Here is a 19,935-nt window from a genome sequence, read left to right on the forward strand (position 1 = left end):
CTTTGTGGGTTATTGCAGGCTCCCGAGTATGGATAGGGATTCAAGGAACTGGACAATGGATGGGGATTCAAGCAACTAGACAAGGATAGTATCTAACCACAGCCCACAGAACTGGGCTCGTCCCCCTGTTATACTCACATAAATCTGCCCTTGACTTGGTAGTCATCTGGGTCAAGTGGTCCAGGAAGGACACTCAGATTAGATCTCTATCCGCATGATGGTCCTGGAGTAGCACAGTGACCTTAAGGCCACCCACGGGGGCCTCCTTGGGGCCACTCTTGTCCTTTTTCACTGCTGGGTTTTGCACTCAATGGCCTCAAACTGATCTGGCTGCAGACCTCCCAGGAACAGGCTGGCTGAAATGTGATCATACCAGCAGGTCACCTGCCTCCTCTTTATGAAAGCACGAACATGATCTGCTGTCCCTCTTCTTTCCTACCTCCCAGAAATACAAAGAACCTTTTCTTCCCTCTTCTCCCTTCAGCCTCACACAAAGAGAAGCAGGAAAATTTGATGGCGGGTGGTTTAGGATCATTATTTGAGACCACTCACTTCAGGTAAAGAAGATTCCAGTTTGGCTCACGTAACTAAATATAAACAGTTTAAAATTTGTTTCTCACGTACTAAGTGATGTGTATGTACACATACATACACCAAAAAATTCAAACCAAAAGACACACATTGAAAAGCAAGCCTACCTCCTCCACCCACCCGTTTCCTTCCTCAGAGGCAGCAACTGGTACCAGCTTATTCTGCTCTCCTGACCACAGACACTTTTCAAATCCTAGCTTTTATCATGGGTTTCTGATTAAGAGAAAGGAAGAAATATTTACCAAGCATCTCCTGAATGCCAGGCCCTAAGATGTGTATTTTACACCCATCAGCACACTTAGCCTCTACAACAACTTTGTAAGGCTAACATTATTTCCTCCACTTTTCAGGTGAGGAGCTAGACAGGAAGGTAAGAGAATTGCACAAGGTCACCAACCTAGATCCAAAGTCACTTTTTCAAGCTACCACCTGGATTATACAGTTTCCAAAGTCAAATCTGCATCCAAAATCTCGTTTTTGGAAACCTATGCTCTGGAATTGGGCTGCCACAACAGGAAAACGGATTGTACAAAGTAGAGCTCTGAGGATCCAGACAAGTTACCATACCTCCCTCGGTCTCAGTTTCTCCATCTGTTAAATGAGTCTAACGGTAATACCTACAACACAAGGTTTATGGCAAGAGTCCATGAATGTCACACAGTGGGCTTTGCACAGAACCTGATGTAGAATAACTACTGCCCCATGGTTAGTTATCAGCACATGGCTGATGACAAACTGACAAACAGACCCAAAATCTGGTATTTTGATCAAATATTACAAGCTATTTGATACAGTCTGGCTCCATTATAACAATTCCCTTTGCTCCATGCGCCCAAGCTATCCCTCTAGCAACATTTCTTCTCTTAGCACTAACTTCCAAATGCACAGTCTTCCTGCTGCCAAATCCCAGAAGCTTTTAATAGTATTATCAAGGTTTTTTAATCATGGAAATAGTCCCCCCCCCCTTTTTTTTTTAATTTAAAACCTAGATTCCAGCAACATTCTCCCTACTGTGGCCAGTTTTTAATTTTTAAGCCAAAAGTTTGTGTCTCTCTCATTTCCCCCTGCCCCTGTTCAGATATCACGGAACTCTAGACTGATTCAATTTTGCTAAAATAATCTCAACTTGTATAAATGGAAGCTACCCAAATTCCCTCAGAATGGAAAAGGCATTTGTTACCCTGGTCACACGACATACAAACCCACATCCGTTCCCCATCTACTCGACTTTTCGTTCTTCGCTCATAGCCACATGAGATCTGCTGGCTGTGGTACCACAGGGCCAGCAGAGGAGGCAGCAGAAGGGGGCTCCTCAGGGGAGGAACAGGGGCAGGGGGCTAAGGAAGTCAGACGACCAAGGCTCTCAGTGGCCAAAGGCAAACTGGGTGCCTCTGGCCAAGTCACTTCACATTCTCTGAGTTCCACTTAACTTACCTCAAGAATGAAAAGGTGAAACTCAACTTTTTCCTAAAATCCCTCTGTAGCTCTCATGTCTAAGCGAGACAAAAACTTGCAACCATCGCACAAGCATCACGACTAGTCTGGGCCTTATCAGGGCAGTAAGTTACACGTCATGATGCACCCTCAAGTGATAAGCTCCAGCCAAAAGGAGGTGTGTGCATACCACACATGAGCCATAAAAGACGCAGCCTCCATTTATTTTAAAAATGTGGTTGTGCCAACCTGTCATATAATTCATGGCAAAACAATAAAACCCGGGTTCACCTTTAATTGCCTCATGTTAAATGGCAGCCAAGCAAGCCCTGTATGAGGGTGAAATTTCTGGGCTTCTAATACCCTTCCATGAATTTCTCCCAGTCAACAATTCTGCCCAAAGCATCTGGAGTGCAGCTAGTACAAGACTGGAATCCTAGCAGGGTTTAGGAAGCGACCTTGTGTTTAGATACCATGTGTATAATCCTGCTATGCTATTTTTCTCCAGTTTCTCCTCTGGGAGACTTTGTTTCAGAACCCTGACATCATAACTGGTTCCTCCAATCCAAAATCTTGTACGATGGATAACAAGTGAGTAAGAACCCCAGGAATTCAGGGGGAGTCAAGGTGCAGGCAGCAATAGATACTGTTTTCACCACAAAAACTTCAACAGAGAGTTAAAAACAGTTTCCAAAAGCCAAAGATGAACCAAGCTAATACGTAACTCCCTAACTACTCTCATGAGACGAGCTTCCTCCAAAAATGACATTCTGAATCAGATTTGGGGGACTTTAGAAAGGCTGACGTTTTTACTGATTCTCTTCTCGAAGCTGTGCAATTTGACTGTTTCTCTGCGAGGCACAAACACCAGGAATAAGGAGGTAATTTTCAAAAGCTATTCACACAAACAGCAAGGAACCTAGAACATGCCATTCACAAAAGCCCGAGCTGAGGCCCTGAGTGTTTCTGGTCCTGGTGATAAACCCAGGGCCTTATCAAGGTGGGAGCGAGGGCTGTCCTGCAGCCCCGGGAGAGGGAGAGTGGAGTAGACAGACGGTGAGTCACCGAGGACTTACGTCGCTCTTCCTGAACTTGGCTTTCAAGCTCTTCATGTTTAGTCCATTCAGCTTTCCAAAGCTCTAGAAATTTTTTCAACACCTAAGCACAGAATGGAAAAAAAAAAGAGAGAGAGAGAGAAATTAAATATTTAAGTTTCCAAATAAACCCAACAGATAATCCCTCCCGGTGAGATTACAACTTTGGGGCCATGGGCCATTAGGGCTGAGTTAGGAAGGTGTTCAGAACTGAACAAGCTGAGAAGTGGTAAAGAATGTGTTATTTCCACTCATGATACAGTCCCTGGGAACCTTCTGACATTTTCAAGTTAACCTAAACTTTAAACTTTTCCAACTTTCCAAACATTAAAAGTAGAACAAGGCTAACGGTCACTGTACAAACCAGAGTATCTGTGTGCTACACCGATTCCTGTATGTGCCATTTGTGTCATACCATCTGCCTCCTTTCGAAGGGCCACGATAGTAAAGAATGATGAGGAAAACAGTTCATATTCCAGATGCCATTCATTCCCTATTTATTTTTCTCAGTGAGGTTTCTTTTTTTTTCCTCCCTAAATGCGCGCACAGGGCAGTTAGTAAAAAAAATGCCAGGAACAACAAAACCTCCCTCTTCAAATACCTCATTCTGCAGGAAGCCACTCTAAACAATAAAAAAGGCTCTATTCCCCCACCCTGCAGGTCCTTGTGGGAGCCAGCAATTCCAAGTCAGAGCTGGCAAAAATCTTAAGAGATCACCTCATTTAGGAGGTCTGTGGTCCCCTGGAATGCAAATGTAATTTAAATATATATATGTGTGTGTGTGTGTGTGTGTGTACTTTTCTTTCAGGAAAGATAGTTCCTAGTTTTCATCGGATTCAGCAAGGGGTTGTCACCCTTCAGAAGTTAGGGCTATCTGGTCCAGGCTAAGTCCCTCATGTTCCAGGGGTAGCAATGGAACCTCAGAGACGTGAGGAAACCTGCCCTCCGTTGAAAGCCCGCTTATGATGGAATTCAGAACCAGGTGGGTAGTTGAAGGACGTTCCCACCGCCCCCCTACAGCAGACTCCCGGGCTAACACATGGTACAAGTCATCCTCTTCCACCGTTACCCCTAGAAAATGACAGAGTGCGGAACCTTTGCATCTAGATCAAGGGGCAAGAACACCCAGATGCAAAGTCCCAGCACACAGTAAGCGCTCCATAAATGTGACTTCAAGCCTCACCTGACCAGGTGGGAGCGGATGACCTTTAACTGCACGATCCATTTGCGCACTAAGCAACAGCACACGCCAATGTTTACCGAAGCCGGCCTTTCAAGGTCATCTCCTGTCCTTCCACCACCCTCGTTCTGGACTAAACTGATTTAAGGGGCAGCCCCGGTGGCTCAGCAGTTTAGCGCCACCTTCAGCCCAGGGCATGATCCTGGAGACCCGGGATCAAGTCCCACATAGGGCTCCCTGCATGCAGCCTGCTTCTCCCTCTGCCTGTGTCTCTGCCTCTCTCTCTCTATCTCTCATGAATAAATAAATAAAATCTTTAAGAAATAAATAAACTGATTTAAGGCAATAAAGGGGGGAAAAATACAAGTAACTGAATGGCTATACTCATCCCTCCTCATGTCCTCATCACTGCCTCCAGAAGTCGTCCAGCAACTTTCTGGCTTCTAATGCTGTTTGCTTTCATTCTTGCTGCTGTCATTACACAGGGCAGGTGCAAAAACCCAGTCAATCATAAAGCACTCCGATGACCTTAAGTGGGAGGCCACACCACCACTGCAGCCTCATGGTGGTCCCTTTCAATCCTCTAGGCCCGGGCGGGAGTGACCGCGTTACCTTAGAAACCATCCGCTTTAATTACACCTTGTAAATGGCCAAGTATTTAACCACAGGCTGGGCTGGTACCTGAACAGCGAAGTGCAAACTCCAGGACAGTGTTTCCCACCACTGGCCGCCAGGTTAATCTGAATCAGAAGAACCTGGGGGGCAGTTTGCTAAATGCAAAATCTTAGTCCACATCCTATGGAAATGGAGCCTCAGGGACCAGGGCCCAGGCATCTCCTTGGTTGAATCTTTCCCACGCTGAAGTGCGAAAATCTTGAAGTGAGGTAGATGAGGCGGGGAATAATACAATGGTCAAAGTTGTGCTGGCTTATAGAACAGCCCTTCTTTCATGTCAAAGCAAACCACCTTTTGATGAATCCAAGTAGAACTAATGGTAACCAGATACTCCTAAACTGCCACTGGCTCCCAAGGGTTCTCTCCGAGAAAAGCAATCATCCTTGGAGTTGAGTTCTTTCCACCTTTGGGTGAAGTGCCAATAACCAAGGAAAGAAGCCCAATCCATGCAACAGGAAAGGGAGAAAAGAGAAGCCAAGGCTTTCATAGTCCACAAATTGTGTATCCCACTAAGGAGGAACCACCCAAAGCATTCCTTCAGTTGTGGAACACAATGTCTTGGGCGATGGTGGGTATGAATTTTATTGGAGGTCATGGGAGGTTTTGTGGGTGTTGTACTTTTTCTTGGGTGCTTGTCTGTGGCTTTTTTTTTTAAAGTATGGTAGTGAGAACATACAAACTCTTATTTGAAGAAGATTAAGTAAATAAAGCACTTAATTCCAAAAATTCCCAGGGGCAGATATGAGCTGTAAAATGAAGGTTTTCCTGGAGTCATGAGTCTGGGTGTGTGATAGCTGGGTGGTCCATGGGTACAACTCCCAGGTGATAAAGAGGTCCTGGAAACCCACAGAATAGTTATTTTAGAAACAAGAACTGTAGCTAGGGGGTAATTAAAGTTAGCAATGGGTCACTGTTTTCCTGGTATTGACAAAAGGACCTAATACCTGGAAGTCATGACAAATGGGAAATAAGCTGCCGCTGACATGATGCTGGGTTGTTCTGTGGGCCCTAGCATCTTCTCTCCCTGAATAAATCAGGTACTTGCCTTCCTTGGGACAGCTGTAATCTTACAGCTCCAATTCCCAATCCAAACTTCCAAAGCCCAGATTGGGCTACAGCTTGAGTACAAGCGACATCTATCTAGGCTACACTGATAGCAGTCCTTGGACAAGTCACTTAAGACGACTTAGTTCAAAAGAGCTGCAGTAAAGGTGTATTAGTAGTGCACCATCCTAAACTGGATAGTACAAAAGAGTGTGAAGTGTTACTCTTATACGTATAAGTTGTAAGAATAAAGCACATCCACCCAGTGAGCAGAAATATTAGTTTAGTAATATTTGCCTGCTGAATCCAAAATATGTTACTGGGGGTGGCTGCGTGGCTCAGTTAGTTGGGTGTCCAACTCTGGATTTCAGGTCAGCTCATGATCCCTTGGTTGTGAGATCGAGCCCCACACTGGGCTCCATACTCAGTCGGGAGACTGAAGATTCTCTCCCTCCGCCCCTCCCTCTCCTGTGTTCTCTCAAAGACTCAGTGATACCAGACCTGTAATTGACACTTTCTCTAGAAACATCATACAAGTGGGTTCAATAGATCATCACCTTCAAACATCAGATGTGTTTGAATCTTTCACAACACTGGGATATGCAGCAATGGGGGTTAGGGGGGTGGGAAGGGAGCCCACTACACTCAAAATTCTAGGAGAGCAACGGTTCCCCATGGTCATTCAGGAGCAATATTAACTCACAAAGGCAAATAGCAGCTGTACACACATGTACATTTTCCTAAATCATAAGAATACATTAGTGTCTAAGACACTATACCACAGGATTCAAGGGCAGTGGTTTAAAATCATTCCCTCTGAATCACTGCAGCAATTAGAGGAACAGAATAAGAAACAACGTCCTCTAATTAATCCTTCCATCATGGAATGTGGAAATACTTCTATAGCAACACTGCCACACTAATGCACACTCCAGATAGGCTTCCGGGTTTGGGGTTTTTTGTTCGTTTGTTTTTTAAAATCAGACTTAAAATCCAAAGCACTGAATGAGACCTTTTACAAATGTAAGGAACTAAAATTAAAATACTTCTCTCCTTGCCCGCACCTACCTCTTCTCCCTTAAGTACTTGTTTCCTCAGACGATAATCTCTCTGCAACAAAGATGGAATTTTAACCAAAAGCTGTATAAACACTCAATTCTCTTAATCTGGCAAAACAAATACATTCTGTCAAAGGTCTTCCTGGGTCAACTTTCCCCATAAGCTATCCCTGACAACACAGCACCTCATGCCATCCAAACTGCTTCCAGGGTCAGAAGCTGCTTGAAGTCTTTGCCTGTGCCTACGACCATGTTGTGGCTTTTGGGGAAAAAAAAAAAAAAAAAAAAGACATCAAATGGGAACCAGAAACCAAAAAGTACTGGTTTTCCTCACCTGATTTTGTCCACGGCAATTATGTGCTTATCTCAGGAACACAGAATTTTAAACACACATGTAGATTATGAGAACTGCTGAGAGCAGACCAGAAGATTCAAAACCAACCAGGGGTAGGACATCTAATAATCAGGTGCCAAATACTGCAGGAACTCCAAGAGTGGAGATCTCTAAGGGCTGGGAAAAATTAAAGAAGTCTTCATAATAGGGGTAGGGGGTAATGGCCTTAAAGGAAACTCAAGATTTGGACAAGCTGATGAGAAAAGGGCATCTGGCCCAAGCTCCATCTTAGATTTGCAAGTCAGACACTGGTCCAATCTCTTTAAGCAGTCCTATATGCTTCTCTCAGGGGGTTGAGTAGACGTGGTGGGAATCATTCTGTGGTTCCTTCCAAAGAAAGATCATCCCCTAATCTCCACACAAAGAAAGATCATCCCCCAATCTCTTTTACAACCAGGACATGAGTGGGGTCCTGGAGTCCCATTGCCAGTTTTCAGCAAATTTAAAAATGTGCATCTCAGGCTGCTTGCTTACTTTGGGATGGAGGATTTTCAGGGTAGGATTTTCATTTTGCTTATACTCAGTCACTGGCCATCAGCATACAATCAATGAATGTTTCTAGAATGAATGTGTAGAACAAAGATATGGGTTAGGAGCCTGAATAATCATTACTTCACCTTTGACCTCAGCAAAGCCCTCTCTGGTCCTAAATGCACTGGGTTAGCTGCACTGGGATGTGAGTAAAGGCACGATGATTAGATTTCACCACGTACACACGAAAGCACTTAACAAGGAGGGGGAGGAGGAAGGGGGGAAGCTGGGGAGGGGGCAAGGAGGATGGAAGGACAAAAAACAACCCCATTTGGTCAATGGAGTCTTACCAGCTTGTCCCTTTTTTAAAGCGTCTGGCCTGCCCTCTTCTCCAGGCTCTACTCTCAGGCAGCAGCTCCCCAACCACAGGCTGAGCTAGGCCAAGAGAACCACCCGTTCTGAATAACGGAATCTAAGAGTCTAAAGAGAACGAGGACAGTCAGATAGAACCCCGGGGCAAGTTCTCAGGATAGCCAGCCTGACAGGGGAGCTCCAGGGGCGGGCCAAGGATTCCCCCCAAATCAACGTTATGAGCTTCTACCACTTGTAGTCAAGGAACCATTCAATAAGGAAAAAAAATCCATCCTCAACCCATCCAACCCTTCAACTCCAAGGTCGGCCAAGACTAGCCATAGTCAACACTCAAAAGTCCCCTCTGGCTGAGCAAATGAACAGAGAGCGGGTGTATGTGTACTCAGCGCTAAATTGGAGACACAAAGATACAAAGATACTTCACTCCAAAGTAAGTGCCAGTGGGAGATGTAGATTTTCAAAGGATTTAGCTCAAAACTGGTAACAGTGAACCTCTTGCTCACATTGAGAGTCTAATAGTGTCAGAGTGCGTGGAGACTGGGGAGGACCCCCCTCCCCCCTGCCCACCCCACCCCCATTTTTATCACTGCAGCCCTGGCAGGAGCACCAGCCCCAACAGCTAGATGAGGCAGCAGGATGCCAGGACAAAGTGAGGAAAGAGGGAGCGTCTTACTCACTCACTCATTTATTTAAAGATTTTATTTACTCATGAGAGAACAGAGAGAGAGGCAGAGACACAGGCGGAGGGAGAAGCACTCCCTGCAGGGAGCCCAATGGGGTACTTGATCCCGCAATCCTGGGATCATGCCCTGAGTCAAAGGCAGACGCTACACCCCTGCACCACCCAGGCCTCCCGAGATCTTTTCTTTTAAAAACATACCAGGACTTTGTATTTTTATTTAAATTGGGCATCTTAAGTTCTAAATTAAGAGTATTAGCAGGGGTGAAGGTGATCAAAAGGTCAAACTTTCCAGTTCCAAAAGAAGTGGTGAGGATGTAAGGTACAGCACGGTGACTCTAGTTAATGACGCTGTACTGCGTATCCCAAAGTCGCTAAGAAAGTAGATCTTAAAAGTTCTCATCACAAGAAAAAAACATCCTGTAACTATGCATGGTGATGGATGCTAACTAGACTTAGAGTTGTGACCATTTTGCAAGGTATACAAATATCGATCAACTGTTATTACAATGTACATCAATTACACCTCAACAACAACAAAAAGGGGGATTTAGCGATTGAAACTGCAGAATTTTTTTTAACTTTAGTCTTAGATTTCATCTAGAGGCAGGGGACATACTATTCTCAATGAATAAAATTTAGCGTGGGGCATTAAAGAAAGCTGCTCTGATTACATTTTAGGAGGCTTTATTCAGCAAGCCAAATATATAGGAATAAATGAATGCATAAACAAGCAAATTTTACTAGGCATTAATTATGGCTGGGTGCTTCCACATATGCCCTTTTTTATGAAGTAAGGTGTAGGCTTGTTAAAAGATTACTGAGATGAAAGAAAGAGAAAAGTTTAGGGGGGAAAAAGGCATAAGCAAGAGTTTCATTTTGGCAGTGAATCCTTTCTAAAATATTCTAATATCTCACTTTTTTCCCCCAAGAAAATAAATGACCACATTCTTTTTCAACTGTAAATGTCATTCACATACTATATCATAATAGTCATGTGGCAAAACTCTTCTGAGAGCATTAATCTCTCTCAATATATTCACAACTTGCCTTTATCCAGAGGATGACATTTCTCTTGAGAAACAAATAAATCATTCTTTAAAAATAAAACTACCATCCACCAGAACTGATCTAGGTGCATGAATCAGCCAGGGCCAGCAGCACTGATACAAAATTGGCCAGGGCTCTGCTAACATTACTATCTGGTTTGTCAAATCGGCTACTCACATGCTCCAATAAGCCTACCAAAGAAAAGCCCCAAGGTTACCTCATGCCCTAAATCCATCCAATTTAAAAAGCATGGGCTTAATCAAGACAAACTACTTCTGGAATACAAAAATCATTCTAGGACTAAGAAACTCCAGGTGATTATCCCTCATGGTAAGATTATTTTTAGATCTCTAGGGTGCCTGGGTGGCTCAGTCAGTTAAACATCTGCCTTCAGCTCAGGTCACGATCCCAGGGTCCTGGGGTCGAGCCCCCCCCCCCCCACATCAGACTCCTTGCTCAGTGGGGAGCCTGCTTCTCCCTCCCCTCTTCCCCACTCATGCTCTCTCAAATAAAGAAGTAAAATCTTCTTAAAAAGTTTTAAAAAGATTCTTAGTTCTCTAAAATGCCCTTCCTATTCTACATTCCTAAATCTTTGATGTTGATGTCAACAGTACCATCTAGACATACCACTGTGCTCATCTTTCTAGAGAACAAGCTGCCCTGCACATAGCTAATAATCAGCTTCAAGTGTCAAGGCACGTGTGCTATGTCCCTTGGCTTCTTCCCAGTCCATTCCTTAGGCTTCACCCATCCTGAAACCCAAAAGAACCAATCAAGTTTAAAACTACGGGTCCAGTCCTCAAACATTACTGGTGAAAACATAAAACGTGGAAAGCAAAAAGTCACTGTGGAAAGCAGTTTGGCAGTTTCTTACAAAGTTAAATATAAATTTATCATACAACCTAGCAATTCCACTCTGACTGATCTCGCCAAGAGAAATGAAAACATATGTCCACACAAAGATTTGTACACAAATGTTGATAGCAGCAGTATTTCATACTTGCAAAAAAGTGGGAACTAGCGAAATAGCCATCAGTTAGGTAAACAAAATGTGACATTCCAACAGTATGGAACAGTATCCAGTACTAAAAAGGAATGAAGTATCAGTACACAGTACACGTTGCAACATGGATGAAACTCAAAACCGTTGTGCTAAGGGAAGGTCAGACATAAAAGATCACATGTTGTTAAGATTCCATTTGTAGGACATGTCTAAAAAAGGCAACTTTATAGAGACAAAGTAGATTAGTGGTTGTCTAGGACTGGAAGTGGTAACCGAGATTGCAAATGAGCATGAGGGATCTCTTTGGGAGGAGGGAAATGGTTTAAAACTGGATTGTGGTGATGACTATACAACCATAAGTTTCTAAAACTTACTGTGGACTAAAGCTGGTAAATTTTATGAAATATACTCATGCCCCAATGAAGAGGTCTTTTAAGATACCAAATACGAACAGTGAAAAGGATGACTATCTGCAAACTTAGTGAAAACTGTCCTCAGAGGAAGTAGGTTCCAGTTACGGTTGTATTTAATTCATGTTTTTACCCTAAAAAAACTTACTTGTCAAATATTGGGTTACCGCCTACTTCACTGGTTCTTTGACTCAGTTTCAAAATGAGGACGTCTCGGACACTCCACATTCTGGAATGTTGAAAATGTCATTACAGTAATCACAATGGCTCTGTCTGGCCTGCTGAATTTCTTTACCCATATATCCACTGCCTCAGATACTTTTCAAAATAAGAGGAGAGTATGTTAATAACCAATTCCATGAATTCTGATGGCCTCGCAGCAGGAGTAGATGGTAGCTGGAGAGTGCAAAATTATTTCTGCTGCCCCAAGTGCCATGTTTGGAGATTGCCTGAACATCACGCATTCAAAGAATCATGTTTCGGCAGTTCTTTCTGCCCATGTGTCCCATCCCCGTGCTTTCATAAAACCACCTTTTGCACCAAACCACATGTTTTCATCTCTGGTCCAATAGAGAGGGAGCATCTGCTCACGTGAAGGCAGGCTCTTCATTTCCTCTGACATAACAGTGTTACCTTCCATGTTGCAGTGGACCTACAATCCTCAGTGCCCAGCCTTCTTCTGATAACTGCAACCCCACTTCCTTTAGAAAAACTGGCCCTCCAACCAGGCTATATTCTGATCCCAGCTGTTCCCTGAGAGATGTCAATAGTACCATCTAGACATACCACTGTGCTCATCTTTCTAGAGAAAAAGCTGCCCTGCACATAGCTAATAATCAGCCTCAGGCTTCAGCAAGGCTAGTGGGAGACTCCCCCTGGGATTTTCAGTAGGAGGGAAGACAAAGGGGAGGTAGAAAAGAGGGAAGAAAAGCAAGGGGTAGGGAAGGGAATAGAAGGGGGATGGGGTGAGGGAGAGAAGGAAGGAAAGACCTTCCTCTCCAGTGGAGAAATGGGGAAATGTGAGCCTGGCAGCTGCCCTAACCCTATGCAGGGAGCTGGCTGGAGAGAAGGAACCAAGGAGGCCCTGCAGGGGCCACACCCTTTTGGCACAGGATTCGGGGGTCACCTGAGCCGAGACACACTCCTCCTAGCCTGAGTTGGGTGTCTGCCACTTGTCGTCTAAGAGTACCGACAAATCCTTCTTACCTACTGGATCTTGCTCAGGCTGTCATCTCAGATGCCACAGTAAGAGAGAGCCTAGAACTTCAACAGCACGGACAGTGGTGACCTGCACTTTCGTCTGATCAGCTCATTCTGAAGTCAGAAGCTAAATTCACTTCAGGGACCTACAGAAGTGAAATACACTCTCTGGAGTCTAATTGGGCCAAACACAACAGATGACCTACAATGTCCCTCCCCACACACACCCCTTGAACCCCTTGGTAAGGAAGAGCATTTCTGTCATTCATTTGGCTATCTGCTGCTCCTGGTCTGTTCTGCCCCAGGCAGCAGGCCCTGGCCCACCCCCTCACCCCCACCCCACGCACTGCCCCTCCACTAGTCACCTTGAACGCAGCAGCCACCCCCTAGAAGACCTCTGCAGCAAGCCCAGTGTGGGTTTTCTGGGCTATTTCCATTCTGAAAGCATGTGCTGCTCGTTGACTCCCCTAAAGGAACCAGCCAACAATGAAAAGCAGCAGAATTAACTCGAAATGAATAGCATTAAACTATTTTAAAATCCTCTTGAAATAAAAAGCGACTATAACAGCTGCGTCCATGAGGGGCGCCATGCTGCCAAAGAGGTGGGCCTTACCTCCTCTGCTCCCCAGGGGACTTGGCTCCACAAGGAAGCTGCTCACAGAGCTGAGGCTAAGGATGAATAAGAACCTTCAGGATAGGAGGGAACAAGGGGAGAGGAGCAGACAGTGGGGAAGCTGCCCTGGGGAAGGGGCGCGGTGCTAGGGCTCAGCTGGACCAGGAGGCCTCAAGGCCCAAGATAATCCCCGGCGCAGTTAATCCTCGAATACTGCTGAAGATATGAGCTGCAAACATGCTGTCCCTCACCCTAATTTATTCCAGACAAGACACCCCACCCCAGGGGCTGAGCAGCCTGGATTTGCCACACTACTGCGCTGGCAGTGCACACGGAAAAGCTTTTCCAATCTCCTTCCATTAGAAACTCCAGCCTGCTCCATGCCTGTGCCATATGGGGGCCCCAGAACCACCTGCCTGGTTACGACAAACTCCTATTAACTGAATGTGATACCCTGGACCTTTTATCTTTCAATTTCCAACCAGTTTCTGTGTTTAAGCGTAAGAAGCAAATAGCATTAACGTGAGATCCGGGAATGCTTCCATTAAGAGTAACAAAGATTAAACGCGTTCCTCCCATGCCCCACACATCCACAAACCCACATACCTTGTACATAATGATGGGAGGGTTTACAGAGTAAAAATATCATGGTTATGCAAGAACTTGCAATTTAAGGAGAAAAGTAAGAAACCTATACTGTCTTATTTACTAATATGCCCTGAATAGCAACTATGCGCCAAGTACACAGGAGATGTAGAAATGTGGCTCATACACAATCCTGCCTACAAGAGGAAAAAAAAGGTCTATGTCGTCGATCAATGCACTTGCACAAAAGCAAAGAGATAGATTTGTAAACCCAAAACACACACTTCCATATATCATGTGCAATCAGTTTTTGATAAAGCTATTATATTTCTCTAAAGAAATGCTCAAAACTAAGGATAAAATCCCAAATAACCTTCCAAGATCTATAAAGAACTTATTAAACTCAACACCAAAGAAACAAACAATCCAATCATGAAATGGGCAAAAGACATGAACAGAAATCTCACAGAGGAAGACATAGACATGGCCAACATGCATATGAGAAAATGCTCTGCATCACTTGCCATCAGGGAAATACAAATCAAAACCACAATGAGATCCCACCTCACACCAGTGAGAATGGGGAAAATTAACAAGGCAGGAAACAACAAATGTTGGAGAGGATGCGGAGAAAAGGGAACCCTCTTACACTGTTGGTGGGAATGTGAACGGGTGCAGCCACTCTGGAAAACTGTGTGGAGGTTCCTCAAAGAGTTAAAAATAGACCTGCCCTACGACCCAGCAATTGCACTGTTGGGGATTTACCCCAAAGATACAAATGCAATGAAACGCCGGGACACCTGCACCCCGATGTTTATAGCAGCAATGGCCACGATAGCCAAACTGTGGAAGGAGCCTCGGTGTCCAACGAAAGATGAATGGATAAAGAAGATGTGGTTTATGTATACAATGGAATATTCCTCAGCTATTAGAAATGACAAATACCCACCATTTGCTTCAACGTGGATGGAACTGGAGGGTATTATGCTGAGTGAAGTAAGTCAGTCGGAGAAGGACAAACATTATATGTTCTCATTCATTTGGGGAATATAAATAATAGTGAAAGGGAATATAAGGGAAGGGAGAAGAAATGTGTGGGAAATATCAGAAAGGGAGACAGAACGTAAAGACTGCTAACTCTGGGAAACGAACTAGGGGTGGTAGAGGGGAGAAGGGCGGGGGGTGGGAGTGAATGGGTGACGGGCACTGGGGGTTATTCTGTAGGTTAGTAAATTGAACACCAATAAAAAAAAATAAAAAAAATAAAAAAATAAAAAAAAATAAATAAAAAATCCCAAATAACCAGGTAAAGACACAGAGAAGCATAAATGTGTTTACTGAGGGTATTCCAGGTGTCAAATGGCCTTAGGGTCACTAGGATCCACAAAATGACCTCTCGTTTAGACCAGTGCCATCCAATATATGTGGCTACTGAGCATCTGTAACATGTCTAATACAAACTGGTGTGCACCCTAAGTGCAAAACGCACAACAGATTTCAAAGACTTAGTGTGAAAAAAAGAATGTCAACTAGATCATTAAGAAGTTTTATACTGAATACATGTTGATAATATTCTGGGTATACTAGGTAAAACAGAATAGATCATTACAATTCATTTCATTTGCTTCTTTTGCTATGAGAAAACTTAGGATTTGTATTTGTGGCTTACTCATATTTCTATTAGGCAGTGAGGATTCTGATTTGCCCTTTAAAGACTGGGATGACAGCATACATTTTTTTTTTAATTTTTATTTATTTATGATAGTCACAGAGAGAGAGAGAGAGGCAGAGACACAGGCAGAGGGAGAAGCAGGCTCCATGCACCGGGAGCCCGATGTGGGATTCGATCCCGGGTCTCCAGGATCGCGCCCTGGGCCAAAGGCAGGCGCCAAACCGCTGCGCCACCCAGGGATCCCGACAGCATACATTTTAACTGCACCTTAGTCCTACTACACACAGGCAGGCAGGTAAATGTGTTACCATGTCATCATGTTTAATGTTTGCTTAATATCATAAAATCATACAACTCATATCCAGGTTAATGATAAAGTTGTGATTTAGGGACACCTGGGTGGCTCAGTAGTTGAGTATCTGCCTTCGGCTCAGGGCGTGATCCCGGAGTCCCAGGATCGAGGTCCCCACTGGGCTCCCTGCATGGAGCCTTCTTCTCCCTCTGCCTGTGTCTCTATGTGTCTCTCATGAATAAATAAATAAAATCTTAAAAAAAAAAAAAAGTTGTGATTTAAAAGATTCACTCTGCCACATGCAGAAGGAGGAAAGATGAATCATCGACAATTCCATGTCACCCAAGACTGATGGATTTTTAGGCAAACTCAACTCCTCCTCTGCTCCCTACAGTTCAGCAAAGAGGTCCAGGCTCCTCTAGCAACAGCTGGACAATTTTCCAGAGCATTCACCAGGGGATGTAACTTGCTCATCAATTCATTCTGAGTGCCACCAACTCTGTTTAAAGCACAATTCTCCTGCTCTGTGCCTGGGTTAGAACTGACACCACACAAGCTCTTGGAGAAACCGAGGCACTTGTGAATACAATTTGGAATAGGACTGGTCACTACCAAAGGAAAAATATTTTCCCACTGCCCACATTACCTGGTGATAGAATAATAGAAGGACTAAGTGAAGGAGTGAGCATACAGGGAAAAAAATCGTAAACGAAACAGAAGATGCCAGGCAGGGAGCACCTGGGTGGCTCAGCAGTTGATCGTCTGCCTTCAGCTCAGGGCGTGATCCCGGGGTCCTGGGATCGAGTCTCGCATCAGACCCCCTGCAGGGAGCCTGCTTCTCCCTCTGTCTTGTTCATGAATAAATAAAATCTTAAAAAAAAAAAAAAAAAAGATGCTAGGCAGATGTGTCGCTATGACAGACAAGGCAACCCATCTTTATAGCCATGGATTATAAGGGCAGTTAGAACCATACTGGTCAATCTGTCAGCACTTCTTTAAAGGTAGGCTGATAGGTCACATGGTAACTCTAGCGAGTAGAGGAACAGCCCCAATAACTTTCATTTACCTCAATGATTACTTGGCAAGATTTTCTTTTCTTTTGCAATTTTATTTTATTTATTTATTTATTTTTTACTATTTCATTATAAATGAGTATCGTCTCATTTAACGCTTACACCACTTCAGAATTCGATGCTATTGTCATTATTGCCAGTTCCCAGATTAGGAAACTGCAGCCCGGAAAGTTTATTTGACTAACGTGGCACGGTTTATAAATGGAGGAGGCTGGATTTAAACTCAGCTTTGAGTCCAAAACATGACAGTGGGCTGCCTATTAAATGCAACACTAGTAATAATAACAATTAAAAAAAAAAAAGTCTGGCCAACAGACAACCTTTTTACTACTTAAAAATTTAGTTGCTTTTAAAGATGGAACAGTTCTCAGATCTGCTGCTGGCACACACAAAGCTCCTTCTAAGAAGTCTGAATGGACCAACTTGAAAAAGGCATTCTTCTGGCTTTTAGCCCTCACTCACACGCCCCTGTCTCATTCCAGGGGAGGGTAGTATTTTTTTACTTCTTTGTCCTTTTCATGTGTGGAGCATATGTGTGACAAATAAATTTAAGGAACTCACCAGTCAAAAAAATCCTTTTCCATATAGCTTTGCTAAAGATACCAAGTCAGTCATAGAGAAAACGTAAGAATGATTACAGACCAGCAAAGTGCCTATTTTTATACTCAGCTGAGCTAGTAAACTACAGATTTGGGTGGAGGTTTCCATGTTTTGGCAACATTTTGGAAAAGCAGAACTTCTAAATACTTAGATGCTTCCCTATGATTAGCTCTGTTTCTGCTCCTTAAGAAATTATTCTAACATCCTGTATAACAGCTCTTGCCAAGCTATAAAAAGTGAAATATTGCAATTCTTCAGAATTAAAAGCACCAATATTATAATAAAAGTGGAATCCTAAAACACATCACCCAACCAGACAGGAACCAGACAGGGAGTACAGGTGATATTTGTTCTGAAAGCCACAACCTAGAAACATCCCGGCTGCCGGCAGGCTGTCACCTATGCCAGAGGCAGATATCACCAGGATAGGGTCAGCCTCTCTTTTTGTTTTCCTTTGCCACCTTGGATATAAACACCCACTTGCCATGTAATGAGAATCAAACGCGCTTTGTTCCAAGGGGTATGCACGTAAAATAATCAGGGGTTGTTTAAAAAAGAGGAAGAAAGCAAGTTTGTTGCCAAACCAGACACAAACAGTCACACAGTTGTCAACAGATTGGCCAGGGACAGGCGGGGATAGGAGTCACTTTGAGGAAATCTCTCTTGCTGGCTTTTGGAGGCTCTGGAGGAAAAGAAGAGAAAAAGTAAACAAACGGCACACCAAATGTGGTATAACACAAAGAACCTAATTATGGAGGATGTGGTCAAGATAGCTGAATGGATGTATATATAATGTTAATAGCAGAAATGAGTTTTTCTTTTACAAGAACTCCTAGGAAATCCTGAATGGTATTCAGATATTAGTCATAATGTCTCTGCCTATATTTTAAAGATTTTTTTTTCCAATTTAAAAAAAGCCCATAAGAAAGAAACGTGAAACTTTCTTTTTTTTTAAATCAGAAGAGGGAAAAAGATAGAGTTTCTTGCCCCCACCCAAAATCTGAGTTTACAAACACAAAGATCCAAGAAGGTTCTGAGAGCATTCGAAGCAACTTGCTCCCATGATGAAAGTGGACTGGGTGGGCCTGAAATAAGATTCAACTGGAGAGATGGTAGGCTACTCACCACACCCAGCCCTGTGTGAGGACCCTTTTTTTTTTTTTTTTAGAACAAATATTCTTTTTTTTTTTTTTTTAATTTTTATTTATTTATGATAGTCACAGAGAGAGAGAGAGAGGCAGAGATGCACCGGGAGCCCGACGTGGAATTCGATCCTGGGTCTCCAGGATCGCGCCCTGGGCCAAAGGCAGGTGCCAAACTGCTGTGCCACCCAGGGATCCCTGTGTGAGGATCTTTTAACAAGGCTCATGCAGGACCTCGGATCCCTAGGAAGGCCCTCGCTGGTATTTTAATTTTGGTTGCCTTCTTAAGGAGAGAAAAAAACAAAAAAAGCAACCCACTGTCCATGAGCCTCTGGCTCACAAATTCCCACATCCTTTGGGTGGCTGGGAAGAGGGCACTCCAGGCAGTGAAATGACTGTAGGTCATAATCATACATGGCAACTTAGTGCTCTTTCCTTTTTGAAAAACAGTCACCAACGTGTCAACTTTCATAGGAGATGGTCAAATTACATGAGCACTCGTGTCCAATTATGAGAGTCAGCACAGAAGTTAACTCACTGACAAACCTTGACAAATATTTGTTCATGTGAGTCTTGCTCAGCAGTACGCTAAGGGACTGGGTTCTGGTACCTTCTGACCTTCATGTCCCTGCTCAATGCCATCTGCCTGGCCTGGGATTCCCCACTGGTCTCCATCCCAGCTTGTTCAAGTCTATACCGGTCTTCTTTGTGGACATCAACTGGAATTAGCTACATATAGGACACCCAAGGTCACTGTCTACAAGGGGGGAAAAGACTGTAAAGGACAACATTTAGAAGCCCTGTGCTGTGAGCAGTGAGCATTGAAGTCTATCTAGCTCTGCCTCTTACTAGGTCACTTTCTAAGGGGTCATTGCACTTCCTTAGGCCTCAATCCAGCTGTAAAACGAGTTCCCCCAGCACTTTATCCCAACCATTAACAGTCAGCCTTGTGCTATAGTACACTGCGAATGTGTTAACCTGGTTAAAACTGTAAGCTCCACGAAGGCAGCTATCATCATTCACCTATGGATCTCCTAACCTCTTTCCATCAACATGGGTTGCTTACAGGAAATATGGCAATGAATAAGACCAGCCTGGACCTCCAGAAGCAGACAAAGGAGCTCAATTAAATTAAATGGACTTGTAGAGCTTGCATCAGGAGCCCTGTTATAGGCAGGTACATATCCCTTTTGGCCCAATTTTTGACTAAAGAGATTAAGGATGTCACCTAAGGTGAACAGTGACAGAATGAGCTCCATGTATGTGGCTAACAATGGCAGTACCTCCTCCCAGTGTCTGCTAC

The 19,935-nt window shown here is 43.9% G+C and overlaps 1 protein-coding gene across 16 annotated transcripts in view; it reads right to left on the bottom strand.

Annotated features, from left to right (window-relative positions):
* Positions 1 to 19,935, bottom strand: part of RAI14 (retinoic acid induced 14) — a 138,295-nt gene that overhangs the window by 111,461 nt on the left and 6,899 nt on the right. For 6 of the 16 annotated variants that reach the window (XM_077896259.1, XM_077896268.1, XM_077896265.1 and 3 more), the window contains one exon: positions 3,102 to 3,183. In XM_077896259.1, coding sequence (XP_077752385.1) covers positions 3,102 to 3,137 — 36 coding nt within the window. In that variant the 5' untranslated portion in view covers positions 3,138 to 3,183. Of the gene's footprint in view, positions 1 to 138; positions 306 to 3,101; positions 3,184 to 7,086; positions 7,129 to 7,944; positions 8,029 to 8,291; positions 8,422 to 11,603; positions 11,681 to 12,661; positions 12,802 to 19,935 lie in introns of those variants that run through there. The other 10 variants (XM_077896270.1, XM_077896264.1, XM_077896272.1 and 7 more) reach the window with 7 other exon arrangements.

The sequence above is a fragment of the Canis aureus genome, chromosome 4 (assembly GCF_053574225.1).
Source record: "Canis aureus isolate CA01 chromosome 4, VMU_Caureus_v.1.0, whole genome shotgun sequence".
Taxonomy (NCBI): Eukaryota; Metazoa; Chordata; class Mammalia; order Carnivora; family Canidae; genus Canis; species Canis aureus.